Source organism: Procambarus clarkii, chromosome 83 (genome assembly GCF_040958095.1).
Source record: "Procambarus clarkii isolate CNS0578487 chromosome 83, FALCON_Pclarkii_2.0, whole genome shotgun sequence".
NCBI lineage: Eukaryota > Metazoa > Arthropoda > Malacostraca > Decapoda > Cambaridae > Procambarus > Procambarus clarkii.
In genome coordinates this window covers 10696221-10712645 of record NC_091232.1, presented here as the reverse complement: position 1 = coordinate 10712645, position 16425 = coordinate 10696221, and the positions used below count along the sequence as shown (strand labels likewise).

Below are 16425 nucleotides of genomic sequence, written 5' to 3'. Positions count from 1 at the left end.
CTTGACCAGCAAATGAGTCAGATTTCGTCAAGAAATCCGTGTCGGAGTTGCATATAAACTTAGAAGCTTAGCTGGAGTGATTGAGGCACTTTAAGATGAGTGTGTGTAGATGAGTGCACTTGCACATGACGTTTCCTCACAAGTGACATAACAGTTGCGCGCTGCGTTACGTAACGAAACTCGGCAACAGCAGCAAATTGCAATAAATTCGCATATTGCTGCCAGCGTGGGAAAAGGTGCGGGGAGTTGTCGTGACTCAACGCTAGCGCATGTCTTACTGACAGACACATACACCTGTATGTGCACACCGACATACATACACAGATACACGTATATACTCAGCACACGCACATATGCACAGCAAACACAGACATACACAAACACATATACGAACATCCATTCGCAACCACACAGCAAACCAAAGAGAGAGGCGGGACCAAAAAGCCAAAGCTCAACCCCCGCAAGCACAACTAGGTGAGTACAACTAGATGAGTACACACACACACACACACACTCGCTTTCCCTTGATAATTTCCTCTCTCATTCATTCAGAGACATTTAGGTACAATTTTAAATAAAGATGTAAATGTAACGGAGAGAAGTACTAGGTGGGACCTGATCACAGCATACAAAATATTCGGCTGAATATACAATATACTAGGTCAGCCTTTTTTTAATTGAGAAGAAACAAGACAATGAGACTATAGATGGAAGTTGGAAACGTAAATATGTTAGAGGAACTTATGGAAGTACTCTTAAGCTGTACGGATCAGCAACCGAAATTCACTGAGAGAGCAATTCCGTGAGGTAACTTTCATGCACAACAAGAAGAAAAACACAACACAGAAGAAGACTGTCCAGAAAACTATGCCTCACTGGGGTAGAAACAGCTTAGAGGTTTGGCCTAAACACAGGTGAGAAAGCAACAATATGCAAGCACATATACATACACATATTGACGGGATGAAAACATTCTTCTGGAATCTAGATCAGGAGCCAATCAGAACTCTGCACCATCTGCACTACGAGGCCTGACGGCTGAGTGGACAGCGCTCGGGATTCGTAGTCCTGAGGTTCCGGCTTCGAACCCCGGCAGAGGCGAAAACAAATGGGCAGAGTTTCTTTCACCCCGATGTCCCTTCTCGCTTAGTAGTAAATAGGTACCTGGGAGCTAAACAGCTGCTACGGGCTGCTTCCTGCGGATGTGTAACAAAAAGGCGGCCTGGTCGAGGACCGGGCCGCGGGGACGCTAAGCCCCAAAATCATCTCAAGATAACTTCAAGAACAAGATCTGTCGGCATTGTGATATACATCACCATAGAATCCCCTAGCTATCACAAGTATGATGCCAGGCGTGAGATAACGGAGTTTACCACATAAAGCGAGAAGCAGCAGTTGTGGTGTGATGTAAACTTGTAACACAATAACACAGAGTGGCCAAGGAGAGGATTACACACAGAAATCACATTAGCGTGATGCATCACGCTATTGGCCTATTGACATAGCTTGAGTGCATGGGGGGAATTGTGTAAAATCCTGGTTTGAGTCTCGGAGAGGCTGCAGGATCCAAGTAAGTTCAGTAGAATTTCTGGTTGCAATTCTTATACCATGTCGTAGCTCAGTTGATTAAGACAGCATCAGGGATGCTCTCAGACGCAGGTTCGAATCCTCGTCACGGCCCTTGTGGATTTGTTCAAGGAGAGGATGTTTATCACGTTTCTCAAGACCAAGATGGAGGCTAAAAACGTGGGCGAGTCTTAGGATCATTTAATAGATTTTTCTGTGTGAGGGCATGGCTCACGTGAAGCGAGGTAGAGAGGCTAAGTCTATTCATTACTTTAAATATTATAGTGTCGGGAATCCTTTTTCAGATATCCGGTAAAGCAATCTATTTGCTTTAATTGTAAAGAGATAAATTAGACATGAAGATGAAAACGAACTATTTCTTTAATCATTTATTTCTGGTAAAATTGTTGGCTTCAGTAACGACTGTTAACCTTATGTATAAAATGTAAACGTATTTATATAAAAAAAGTTCAAAACCTATAATATTTTACTAAAGGGTGTATTATAAATATATAAAATATATATTTATATATAAGTCTTATATATAAGACTCATGTATATATATAAAGTCAGCCCCATCCCAAATATAGGCGATCAAATGCTGTATGAAATTCTCTGTGTTTTAGTAAGTTATGATGCTCATACGAGACACCATGATGCTCGAAATCATGTATAAAAACGTAATTATTTGTCTCTTTGGACGACATATTTATATATTCAAACAGTTTAGTGCAGTCTTCGAACATTTTTGTTCTTGTTGACTTGTGTGGTGTAAATTATACACATTTGTCACAGTTTTGTATTTTTATAATTTGTTAGAAAAAGTAATTGATTATACTACATAAATATTGTTCTGATGATAAGAAATTATATTGCAATCTTTCAATACATTTATTAAACAAGATATAAATACAAATTATAAATTAATCTAATATCCAAAACAAACATGAGTTATAAATTACGTAAAGTTTTAGAGAAAATCTGAATAACCTCAAAAAACAGAGAACCAAAAATATAGACGAGGAATTTAGCTGTTCGTTGGAGGAGAAGAATGATCAAAGAAGAGACAGTCAAGAAGATCCTTCGGCCTGCGAGGAGACGTCTGTCATAGTCAGGAAACAAAACCTTAAAGAAAAATGTTCTATAGACAAGCTCTTTTAAATTTCTTAAAAGAATTACCCTATTTATTTTATATATGTTTAAGAAATAGAAACATTATTTGAGAGAGTTAAAATCCAGGTTAAATTTATCTTTTCGCGGACATAAGCTGGATAATGTTTATACTAAAAGAGGATTTATAACTGAATTTCACTGGGCATCATATCTGACCGAAAATGTATTTAAGAATTAAATCGAGAGAAGCCCGTACTGATGACGATAGACCAGAGACTCTACTGGAGAGAGATGATGCCGGATGCCTTGTGGTACTGGAGAGGGATGATGCCGGATGCCTTGTGGAACTGGAGAGGGATGACGCCGGATGTCTTGTGGTACTGGAGAGGGATGATGCCAGATGCCTTGTGGTACTGGAGAGAGATGAAGCCGGATGTCTTGGGGTACTAGAAAGGGATGATGCCGGATGCCTTGTGGTACTGGAGAGGGATGATGCCGGATGCCTTGTGGTACTGGAGAGGGATGATGCCGAATGCCTTGTGGTACTGGAGAGGGATGATGCCGGATGCCTTGTGGTACTGGAGAGGGATGACGCCGGATGTCTTGTGGTACTGGAGAGAGATGAAGCCGGATGTCTTGTGGTACTGGAGAGAGATGATGCCGAATGCCTTGTGGAGAGAGATAATGCTTCGATACCTTCAGAAGAGATGATACCATATGGAGACAAAAGATGCCTAGGCGCATTCTGAAGAGAGGATGCTGGATTCCTTCCGGAGAAAGATGATACTGGATGCCTTATGAAAAAATTATGCTACGTTGTTTTCTGAAGAAAGATGATACCTGGATGTCTTCTAGTCAGAGAAGATGCCTTTTTATTTTGTCTTGTGAAGAGAGAAAATGTCTCGGTGCCTTATGGACAGAAATGATTTCTTGCCTTATTGAAGACAAGTGAGGCCTGGGTGCCATCTGGACATGACACCTGGAGAAAACAAAGTCTTCACTCCTGCTTCTCATACTTCTCCACGGCCTGAAGGATGGCTTCCAGGATGGGTGAGACCGTCTCCAAGGATCTGAAGGTCATAAAACGTAAATCTTTTACAACACAGACATAAATGTAATTGTTTTGATACATAGTTACACACTAATGTACCTAAACATCCAAATTATATGATTCCTTTTAAGAAAGGCAAAGTGAATCAGAGATGTGTAGAACACAATTAGGTCGTGTGTGCAGAAAATCACCAAAATGACAGTGAATTGGGCAACGTTGATTTTTGGTTGAAATCTGAATTAAATTTCAAGACGAGAAATGGGATATCACATTTGGTTTATATGACACTTGTACGTTAAAATTTTAGATAAAATTAACCTCATCTGGCATACTGACCATTTCCCTGGCTCACAGACGTAACGTATTCTGTATTAAATACAATCACCTTTCAAGCAAAATACTTTTTCTCTGCTTTGAATTCCATTTTGTACTATTTTTCACAAATTTGCTCTCTATATTTTTTTTTTTAGTTTTTAATCTAAAATTTGTCGAAGTTATTGCACACGTCAGATCGTCAATATTATTTTGAAAACAAAATGGAGGATTCAGAGTCTGCTAGGACAACCCTTGATAAATCAGAGGTCAGTCAGAACGACGTACTACAGTGGCTGCGTAACATTCTACATAACATTCATAACATTCTACATAACACAGAGGACACGCTGCTCAGTGATATTCACTGTCAACTAATGCTTAAATGTGATGCGTCTGATAACGTGGGCATCCGATATACTTAATGCTTAATGCTATATAGCCTAATGCAGATCTAGAGCATTATACTGCTTAATGCAGATCTGCTCTTCCCATTATGCTAGATTAGCATAATGGGAAGTGCATCATATTATCATTAATGAGGGTTTTTGCTAAACAGAAGCTTTATTTGTGAGACAAAACTTAAAACGTTCATGAAATGAAGGTTCAAATATAAAAGTTTTTCTGCCGTAATGTGGATTATCTTGAATTAACATTCATTTGTTCACTGCTCAGTTCATAACCAACGCAAAACACTGCAGCGGGGACGATTCACTTACCTAGATTCGATCAGGTTGGAGAACCCAAGCTCGTCCCTCATGTCCCAGGCGTTGCTGGCGAGCTGGGCGATGTGAGGCGTCATCATGAGGGACCTCCTGGTGGAGGTGGAGGCCAGGGCGTACACCAGGAGGTCGTACATCAGGATGGCCCCAGCGATCACCAGGAGAATCGCCGCGACGGTCGTCAGGTCAAGGGACGTAAAAGCCTCGTTCAGCTGGCCCTTGAAGACATCGAGGCTGGAGGAGAGGTTGGAGAACATGGCGGTGACTTCTTCAGGCACGGCGGGCAGGGAAGGCATGATGATGGAGGAGGTTTGGGTAGTGGTGCGAGGTGCGTGGCCTGGGAGTCGCTGGGGTGGACTGATGACTCCAGAGCGCCTGCTGTCCGTCATATACCTCACCGCTTGACGGTGAAAGTGAAAGGTAAGGGAGGGGGGAGAAGAGGCTAGGTAAGGGGGCTCGAGAATTGGGACGTTCTGGGACTAGATCCGGATAGTACAGGAGAGGCAAAAGGGAGAAGGACAGTAAATTGTTGGTTTTAAGGATCCGGGATGGCCTAGAGGGCAAGGATTGAAAAAACACAGAAAAATGTAAACAACATTTATTAAAGTGTATGATAATTTTGCGTGCATATTTTTAATTTAACATAATGTGTGTAGTGTGTAATATTTCGTTTTAATCAGTCAGAACTAACGTAGTAACATTACCTGATATCAATTTGGCTATCATTTACAAATTCTGGCTAGCATTGGTAAAACTATGCCCAATCTTGTATTAATGATAAGGAACATGATCTATTATTTTTATCCATATTCGGATAAATTCCATAAAAAGTGTTGTATTTCTTAGGTAGTGTTGCGGAATTCCCTTTAAATTACTTTTGTTTTCGAAAAATAAAAATACTTATGCATTGATACATTTAATTCAACACCTATAATATGTATTTTGTATACTTTAAACCGAAAGCACCTTAGCAGTCGAGCTTTAGCATAATATACATGAAGGATGAGAATAGGTGAAGTCATAGAAAGTCGAGAGGATTGGCCAGTCTTGCCCTGCATTCCCAATCTTCAGCTGAGGTAGATGGTGTGATGTGACCCAGTGGTAGTACCATCATAGCATTGTTGATGAGGTTGGAAGTAAGGCTTTGATATATAGTGCTTCAGCTATGTCAAATCTCCAATTTTGATTGTGAAGGGCCTTGTTGTGTGTAGATATTAAGTGATCTCTGAGAAACCTCCCTTAGTGTTCAAATAACAAGGGCCCAGATTCACGAAGCAGTTACGCAAGCACTTACGAACATGTACATCTTTTCTCAATCTTTGACGGCTTTGGTTACATTTATTAAACAGTTTACAAGCAAACAAACTTCCCAATCAACTGTTGTTATTGTTATAAACAGCCTCCTGGTGCCTCAGAGCTCATTAACTGTTTAATAATTGTAAACAAAGCCGTCAAAGATTGAGAAAAGATGTAGAGGTTCGTAAGTGCTTGCGTAACTGCTTCGTGAATCTGACTCCAGGCTAGCAAGATAAACCTCGCTGCAGGGTCTTCGGGAACTCGTGTGGATTCATCATACCCGCACAGTCCAGTCATCACATTTGTAACCATCGACTCAACATTCAGAGTTCAAAAGCACGTGACATTTCCACGTTGTTGGCCTAATAAGTTCCCATGAGAGGGCCTCCAGCTCGCCATGATGAAGCTGTGGAGGTGCTGGCGCGCTTACAATCAAGCTGGTGGCGTAATGGGTTACGCATACGGGTCTCTGTCGCAGCCGGAGCCACTGGCTGATTGGTGGACGCTCATCCCAAGCTTGTCATCCAATGGCGTGTTGAAACATGTCATGGCACTGACCTTGATTACTCATTAATGCTGCAATGTGTGGGTCACATCGTTGACCACAGTCGCAGTCCGCCACGTGAATGTGTGAATATAGGAAATTGCAGCAAGGGGCGTCTAACTTGGTAAGGTTTGGCGCCCTTTCTGTAGGTCCTGCCGGCCAGGCTGGCCACACCGCCGCCCCCGCCAACAACAGCGTCGTTCACATCTTGCCCTGCCATGCCCCGACTTCCGCACCCAAACACTCCGGGCACACCAAGAGGACAACACTCCGAGCACATCAAGAGGACAATACTCTGGGAACAATCATCAAGCAGCAGTAAAGATAATCTCACAACATTGGGCTACTTCTGTCAATTGCTTCGACAGCAAAACAAGCGAAAGTATTTTATGTTGCTCACACAGCCACACACGGCCTGAGTTACGAGAGCGTGGGCTGTGCTCATCTGTTGAGAGGGAATTAGTGTACACATGAACCTCCTCCTCCCCCTCCCCCCCCCCAAAAAAAAAGTTTCTACATAGCATCGGACACATCCTAAAGTTCCCGTACTATGAACACATTTCACACACACACACACAAAAAAAAAAAAAACTGGTAACATCTGGAGAGAAGGGACTTCGTGATAAATCGCCAACATGGGTTCAGGGAGGGTAAATCTTGCCTGTCTGGCTTAATAGAATTCTACGACCAGGTGACAAAGATTAAGCAAGAAAGAGAAAGCTGGGCGGACTGCATTTTCTTAGATTGTTGGAAAGCCTTTGACACAGTACCGCATAAGAGGCTGGTACATAAGCTGGAGAGACAGGCAGGTGTAGCTGGTAAGGTGCTCCAGTGGATAAGGGAGTACCTAAGCAATAGGAAGCAGAGAGTTACGGTGAGGGGTGAGACCTCCGATTGGCGTGAAATCACCAGTGGAGTCCCACAGGGCTATGTACTCGGTCCTATCTTGTTTCTGATATATGTAAATGATCTCCCGGAGGGTATCGATTCATTTCTCTCAATGTTTGCGGACGATGCCAAAATTATGAGAATGATTAAGACAGAGGAGGACTGCTTGAGGCTTGAAGAAGACCTAGACAAGCTGAAGGAATGGTCAAACAAATGGTTGTTAGAGTTTAACCCAAGCAAATGTAATGTAATGAAGATAGGTGTAGGGAGCAGGAGGCCAGATACAAGGTATCATCTGGGAGATGAAATTCTTCAAGAGCCAGAGAAAGAAAAAGACTTGGGGGTTGATATAATCCCAGACCTGTCTCCAGCTGTCCATATCAAGAGGATAACATCAGCGGCATATGCCAGGATGGCCAACATAAGAACGGCATTCAGAAACTTGTGTAAGGAATCATTCAGAATTTTGTATACCACATATGTCAGGCCAATCCTGGAGTATGCAGCCCCAGCATGGAGTCCATATCTAATCAATGATAAGACTAAACTGGAAAAGGTTCAAAGGTTTGCCACCAGACTAGTACCCGAGCTGAGAGGTATGAGGAGAGACTACGGGAATTAAACCTCACTTCGCTGGAAGACAGAAGAGTTAGGGGGACATGATCACAACATTCAAGATTCTCAAGGGAATTGATGGGGTAGATAAAGACAGTCTATTTAACACAAGGGGCACACGCTCTAGGGGACACAGGTGGAAATTGAGTGCCCAAATGAGCCACAGAGATATTAGAAAGAATTTTTTTTAGTGTCAGAGTGGTTGACAAATGGAATGCATTAGGAAGTGATGTGGTGGAGGCTGACTCCATACACAGTTTCAAGTGTAGACATGATAGAGCCCAATAGGCTCAGGAACCTGTACACTTGTTGATTGACGGTTGAGAGGCGGGACCAAAGAACCAGAGCTCAACCCCCGCAAACACAATTAGGTGAGTACACACACACATACACACACACGCGCGCGCAGTTTCAAATGGTTACAAATACACGGTTTCAAATGTAGATTTGATTGAGCCCAATAGGCTCCAGAATCTGTAAACCACTTGATTAGTTGATTAACAGTGGAGAGGCAGGACAAAACAATCAAAGATCACCCCGCAAACGCAACTAGGTGAGTACACACACGCACTCTTTTATAAATATATAAATAAATAATGTACAAGAAGGTCGAACACTGAGGAGCGAAAGAATAGAATGGAGGGATGAGAGGGAATAGACATGGGTGAAAGGAAAGAGTGGAGAACGTAAGAGAATAGAGGAGCAGCCGAGCACAAGCACTAGGAATAAAAGGCCACAATCCCCCTCAGTGATTATTTATGTTGAAGCCAGGGAACCATTAGAGAGGAAGCATCGCAAAACATAGGCCCCCTCCCCCCCCCGGTAGTAATTCTGGGTTCGGACCCCGGGCGGAACAGAAATGGTTGGCCACATTTCCTTTCACCTAATGCTTCTGTTCACCTAGCATTGAGCAGGTACTGAGGAGTTAGTCAGCATGTTGTGGGGGGTTGCATTCTGGCTTCATGTCCCTCGATACATTGAATTATTAAAAAATTAGTGTATTAAAACATTTATCATAAACAAAGTGAAAGTTTTGTAATGTACAGTGGGAAAAACGAACCTTTGGTAGAGGGAACCTTTATGAAAGGAACATGCAGGCTATGGGAAGGTGAACAGGGTGGGAAATGGGTTGTTGCAGGTTGCAAGAACTCCTCGTTAACCAACCATGGTGAAGGTCGAGGTGATCAGCACTTCTTTTGGGGTTGTAGACAGTCAGGATGAGGATTCCTTTACCTTATAACCTTCCTATCTTCCTTCTCCTCCTCTTCATCCACCACCGGGTAGAGTGATGAGAGAAGAGAGATAGAAAGCGCATAGCAAGATGAGAGATGAGGAAGAGGAATGAGAGAGAGAGAGAGAGAGAGAGAGAGAGAGAGAGAGAGAGAGAGAGAGAGAGAGAGAGAGATAAACAGAGGCGCATGAACGGAGGGATATTGGATTATAAAAGAATTATCCCTGCTTGTATTTTCAACAGAAATAATCACAGCACATAAACCGACTTCAAGGACACCACAGCATGCGTAAGGCCAATCAAAACCATTTTCCAAGAGTTGTATACAAGCTAGCAAAGTGTTCATTGTTAATAACTTACTTTCGTTGTTCAGAACTGATGTGCCATTTGACTGAGTTAATGATTCAGATGCATCCGTAATTTTGTCAATTTTGGGGTCATATTGAGTAATGCCTTCATATTAGTAGTCCTGTTATTACTTGTGGAGAAATACGTGTATGACTGATGCGATCTTTGGAAAACAAATATTTATATATAAACAAGGGACAACATAATATTGGTAGGTTAAACAAAAATGTTTAAAACAGAAACTATCACTCAGAGGTAATGGGACAGTGAAAGAGAAAGCTTAATGATGGGAAGGTCAAGTCAGTGGGTGATGGGCCATAGTGAGAGAAAGGAAGGGAGAGACGAAGGGAGGGAGAGAGGAAGGAAGGGAGAGAGAGAGGGAGGGAGGGAGGGAGGGAGGGAGGGAAACACGAGGCTGAGTGAGGTCAAGCCTGAAGCCTCGCTGCAGGGATAGGGACAGAAAGGATGGATGCTCAAAATGGGCTGTTTGGGATATGCTGAGGAATGTGAGACTCTTGGTGCGTGGAGCTGGGTATGAAAGCAATGGTTATGATTAACAAATGGCTGAAAGGAAACCAGCACAGTCGATCACTATCGAAAAAATCCTGGGTTCGATTAACACTGCTTGACCAAGACAATAATTGCAGCTCTTGACCTTTAATCAACACGTGAGTAAAGCCGCGGCTTCACACACTCGTATGTAGTGAAGTGATACGACTGAGACATATTGACGCCAAATCTTGAAGCAGCTCCTAAAGATTGTTGGAAACTCCAGCACTATAACTGCATGAAGAACTACAGGAGATTGTGCAAATGCTTCCAATCAGTTACCAGTACAACGCTCTTTGTCACTGTTCTACGTAACATAGTGTAAAGCGACCTCAAGCGTAATATAGACATAGGTGAATGAGTTTAGGTACAAGCAGAATTAAGCTACCTTGCATGAGCCAACATATCTTCAGTAGTTGAGTTTACTTTTGAATTCTTAAATAGATCGAGATCGGAAAAGTGGTGCAGAGATGCAGTCACACGAGGCACAATACTAAAAATATTAGTATATTTTGGTAGCAGTCTTTCTTGTAAACATATGTTTTTAAATATTACCGAAAAAGTAAGATTAATAATTCTAACACGAATTTTCTCAATATTTCTTATGTTCCTTTTTACTGTCGATGGTAATTGAAAAATCAGTTCTCCAAAATTCATTTTTATTTCAAGTCTATAATACTAAAAATATAAATATTTGTTTTAATTTACCACGCGTGTCCATTACCAGGCACGGGGTCCATAGCACAAGACTACCACAGCCCAGGTGAATGGTACAATACTTTCTGCCCGAAACGCTATGCTTGTTAGTGGCTTTACCAGAGTGTAAGGACACCAATGTTACATACTCTCTCAACCCAATGGATCTTCTTGTATATAGATAAACCGACAAATAATTAAGTACATAAATAAATCAAATAAATGGTCCCACGAGGTACCGCCAAGATTACTATAAAATTAACTGTGAGCACTTCACTAACGACCTAGGGTACCCCTTGGAAGGGGGTACCCTACGGTTTCCCTTCCCTCGCGAGTGCGATCTTATCTTGAGGTTATCTTGAGATGATTTCGGGGCTTAGCGTCCCCGCGACCCGGTCCTCGACCAGGCCTCCTTTTTGTTACACCACCCTAGGAAGCAGCCCGTAGCAGCTGCCTAACTCCCAGGTACCTATTTACTGCTAGGTAACAGGGGCGGCATCAGAGTGAAAGAAACATTTTGCCCATTTGTCTCCGCCTCCACAGGGGATCGAACCCGAAACCTCAGGACTACGAATCCCAAGCGCTGTCCACCTAGCTGTCAGGTTCCCCCCTTTTGCGACGTGGGAACGCAGGTACCAGAACAAAAGAACACGCCAACGCCTCGAAGAACAGCTTGAGGTTACTTTATCTTGTTAATAAGAATAATAAATCCCGGAATACACTGCGAGAGAGAGAAATTTAGTCTCCGGTGAACGACATACATTCATTTATGACCCAAAGAGATGGTGCAATATATTTGTTTGTTTCAATGTTGACATTTCAGTTAATTCACTCATAATGTTCAGTTACATCGAGTATTTGTGATGTGTAAAAATATATGAATACGTTGTCTTGAACGACGTTTGTGATGTGTATAAATATATATATGAATACGTACTGAATAAGGTGTGAATAACTTGAACTTCTTCATCTCTTTGAATGTATTTATATCTTACAAAACTTATTTCGCTCTCAGTTTAAATTCAGTTCATTCTCAGAAGACACCAGTGATTAAGAAAAAGGAAATCTTATTTGTGATGAAGGTAAAAAGAGGTTTATTACTAGCCCTCTCTAGCTCGCCCCCTTTGACAGTTGTAAATGTGACCGTGAGAGAGGGCAAAGGAGGAATTGGGAAGCGAAAGAATAGGAGCAAACGAGACGATTAAAAAGAAATATTGACAATGAAGAAATGGACAAAATATTTATATTCTTTAAGAATACTTTTTAAGCATTTTATTTGACTTATTTCTTTACATCATATAAAATCCTCGCGTCAGTTGGACCACGAATATCTCTATCCACCCCATGCACAGGATTTTTGTTTCAACAAATTTTGTAATTAGCACATCAATGTCATATCTTGTTTAGCTAAATGAATTTTTGGGTTTAATTCTTGAGCCCATTATATGCCTCTGTAACCCACTCTGCCTCTGTAACCCACTCTAAGGCGGGAGTGGGATCCACTGCGATTCACTGGATTGGTATGGGGTCTACTACCACTCTCAGAATGGATATGGGCTCCGATATCACTCAAAGATTGCTTAAAAGGGGCACCACTATCACTATAATATGCATAAGATGCATAGTTAATGAACTAAATCATGTTGACCAAGCCACACACTAAAAAGTGAAGGGACGACGACGTTTCGAAATCGACTTGAGTATGGTCCAGGACGGACCGAAACGTCGTCGTCCCTTCACTTTCTAGTGTGTGGTTTGGTCAACATATTTCAGTCACGTTATTGTGACTCCTCGTCTGCAACTAAACCATCTCACCAAAGGCAGTGATGGGAACACAACTGGCTACTCGTCAAACCTATTGTCTTCGAGTCATACGTTCGACCGCTGGGTTGTGTTAGTGGGAGAAAGAATGGGGGAAGAAAATGGGTGTCGGAAATATAGAAAATGGGGAGGGGGGTTAAGACTGGAGGAGGAAATGGTGGTGCCGGTGTGGGATTTTTTAGGGTGTTGATAAACCCCCATGTTTTGTGCTGTAAGAGCATTTGAGCGTATGATAACATATTTAACGCTCTGATATCAGGTAAAATGAATATTGTTAACCCTCATCAAACCTAATGTAACTCAGCCACTTAATTTGCGATTACCAATTTACATATCCAAACCTAATCTGTCCACTTAATCAAACGAATTCAATACACTTAAGCAATCCTAACTGCACAATTTACACGGGAGACATCTCCCGTCACGCAGGGTGCAGTCGCACCTCCACAGATCTCCAGTATCAGCTCTTGATACTGGTATTGGCTCAATAGGGCCACCACTTACGGGCTATTCATGCCCGTGCCACCTTTTGGGTGGCTTAATCTTTATCAATCAATCATCTGAACAATTTAACCCAATTCAACTTAACCTGAACCACGTGTTCCTAGGGGTACCAGGACAAGTCTAACAGCTTCTTGTTCCTAACAATGGTGAGCCAAAACGGTAGTGACTCTCGACTAGAGAAATGTGAAGATTTTGGAAAACAACTTTTTTTTAAAAGCCTGGGGCCTGACAGCTGAGTGGACAGCACTCGGGATTCGTAGTCCTAAGGTTCCGGGTTCGCAATGTTAGGCTGTGCAGTGGATAGAGTTAGGAAGAGGCATGAGCGTGTTCTCCCAAGCGCTCAGACGGTGGAGCGTTGCACGGGGCTCGGTGTTTATATCGTAGAACAAGGTACAAAATAACATTCGGAGAACAAAATAGTTTATTAGATTCTGTTCTTTAACACGTGAGAGGCTACAAGCACACCTGGAGGTACTCTTACCTATCATCAGCCTCAGAGATGATTCACACTGTTTATATATTATTTGATATATTTTATTTTTGAGCACATTATATGCTACATTAATCTTTGTGCAATAAAGCACACACACACACACACATACACACACACACACACACACACACACACACACACACACACACACACACACACACACACACACACACACACACACACACACACAGGGATTTATTAGAATACAATATCCAAGTGCAAAATGTTTCAGAGGAATGCAATGAGGCAGACTCCTGACCCGTCTATGACAATCCCTTAACACCCTGCAAAGTTTAATGAGGCTTGACCAAAGCACGTGCGCGCGCGTGTACTCACCTAGTTGTGCTTGCGGGGGGTTGGGCTTCGGCTCTTTGTCAGAGTAGACAAAGACTTTGTCTTTGGTCCCGCCTCTCAACCGTCAATCTACTGGTGTACAGATTCCTGAGCTTCTCGAGCTATATCATATCTACATTTGAAACTGTGTTTGGAGTCAGCCTCCACCACATCACTTCCTAATGCATTCCATTTACTAGCTACTCTGACACTGAAAAAGTTCTTTCTAACGTCTCTGTGGCTCATTTTTGGTGCTCAGCTTCCACCTGTGTCTACCTTGTCTACCCTGTCAAATCCCCCTCAGGATTTTGTATGTGGTTATCATGTGTCCCCGAGATCTTCTAATAACTACTGAGTGTGTGTGTGTGTGTGTGTGTGTGTGTGTGTGTGTGTGTGTGTGTGTGTGTGTGTGTGTGTGTGTGTGTGTGTGTGTGTGTGTTTATAGAATTTTTAAATACTATACAGGTATTTATTTTTCACATACAGAGGAAAAAATACCATTATGTAATTCAAACATTTGAGGTTCTTCAGATTTTCCCAGTTTATATAAACTTAATCACTTCAATGTTTTAATGATTAACATTAATTAATAAACACATAAACAAACTAATTAATAAATGACTTGGATAAATGGAATGAATACATAAATAAATTGAATTGAACGCGATTGGTAATATGATGAAAACTAATCCAGACCAAATACAATTTGCCTGAATTAGGCAAAATTAGACAGAATACATTACTCCGCCTCTGTCTAATTTACAGAGGGTAATATACACTCATTATTTTAGACAGTATTTAGACAAGGTTTTTCGACACTTAAAACGGCAGTCATGCAACTGTGGCAAGAGACCCTCCTTACGGTGCCTCTTTGAGTCTTTGCTTCCAGACATTCATGAATTTGATGGCCTTCATTCGTTTTAATTTGAACTGTTTTCGCTTGCTTCGCTAAGCGAAAGAACACTGAATTGTCATCCGTCCTCGAAGGGCTGTTCTGTACATCATCTCATGTACGTACGCCCACACAGTTTTGGACATGGTAGGTACAGGCGAAGTTGTCACAGTAGTCGTCTGTTGTTCACTGTTACACCTCGTGGACTCTCAGTTTAGGTCACGGTAGTGCCAGGTGGGGTTGTCACAGTAGTCGTTTCATAAGATTCACTCAGCTTCTCTATGGCAGCCGCCACGGGGCCGAATACCTCAGCCGACCTGAGGATATAAAAGTAATTAGCATAATCAATAAACTTCATTTAATTTTGTGCTTGACTTGAGACTCATTAATTGCAGAATTATTAAGTCACCCACATTAGCTTGCTGACTAAGCCAGCAGGTATACTTTCGTCCTGAGCATTATTCCCACTGAAGTATACTCGGTGTATAGTCGCCAAGAAGCAGGGAATATATATCCCTCTCAGACTAAATATATATATATATACTTTATTCAGTGATCGTCTCTGATTATTCTGTCATTGATGACACAGGTAAAAAAAGGCTCATATTTATTAAGTGATTATTTATCTAAACAAACACTTAAAGGATTCTATTAAAAGTGTTAGTTACTGAACAAAGGTAAGGTAAATGCCTCGTTGGAAACGTTACTACTACGGTGTGCTACACGTGTATTTGCTGCTAGATCACCTTTCTCATCTTGAACCCTTTTTTTTTATTATTGAATTCGTTCTGCTGAATCAATGTTCCCTCTTCTTTTCCTTTCTATTCCTTTGTATTATTTATTTCTATTATTCTATTTCTTTTCCTTTCAATCTCATGTTTTTATATTCTATTTCCTCTATTAATTACAACACTTCTGTTGTTAAATCTATGTAATATAGCTTAACTTTTTTCCCCTCTATCTCTAATTGGCTTTATCCTCCCTTAAAGACCTAATATAATAGGCTCCCTGTCTGTCTTTTCCTCTCTTCCTTGACACCATTATTATAGCTTCCTCTTACTGTAATACACATGAAAACTCACAATAACGTGAGATATATCAAGTGTCTGGGGGGGAACACTCGGTGCACAGGTTCGAACCCCTCATCAAGGCCTCCCTGTGGATGTGTTCTTACTTTAATTTTAGACGATCGCTCTCGTTGTTGACCTCCTTCCTCCAGGTGGCGGAGGAGCCGCTCTCGTTCCCCAGCGTGAGGACCTCGACGATCAACCTGAGGGTGTCGTAGAGCACCAGGGAGAGCAACATGGTGACGATGATCACGCTCCTGGTGCTCCAGCCGTAGTGCTCCGGGGGATGTCTCAGGTCGGTAAAGTACTCCTCCGCCTGGGAGTGATGCACGGGCTCTGCGTAGTACATTGTTGATCTTCTTGTTCGCTTTGCCGGTTGGTTGT

At 42.0% G+C, this 16425-nt stretch overlaps 2 protein-coding genes across 2 annotated transcripts in view; both read right to left on the bottom strand.

Moving 5' to 3' along the window:
- Positions 1-2449: 2449 nt before the first annotated feature.
- LOC123768857 (uncharacterized) lies at positions 2450-5367 on the bottom strand. Its single transcript, XM_045759647.2, has 2 exons — positions 4762-5367; positions 2450-3749 (listed from the first exon to the last, which is right to left on the bottom strand). The coding sequence occupies exons 1-2, from the start codon at positions 5151-5153 to the stop codon at positions 3677-3679; spliced, it is 465 nt and encodes a 154-aa protein (XP_045615603.2). The 5' UTR covers positions 5154-5367; the 3' UTR covers positions 2450-3676.
- An 8333-nt stretch (positions 5368-13700) lies between these two features.
- Positions 13701-16425, bottom strand: part of LOC123768858 (uncharacterized) — a 2776-nt gene continuing 51 nt past the window's right edge. The window contains exons 1-2 of the mRNA XM_045759648.2: positions 16149-16425; positions 13701-15291 (exon numbers count right to left, since the gene is read on the bottom strand). The exon at positions 16149-16425 is cut by the window's right edge and continues 51 nt beyond it. Coding sequence (XP_045615604.1) covers positions 15189-15291; positions 16149-16390 — 345 coding nt within the window. The 5' untranslated portion in view covers positions 16391-16425 and the 3' untranslated portion in view covers positions 13701-15188. The remainder of the gene's footprint in view (positions 15292-16148) is intronic.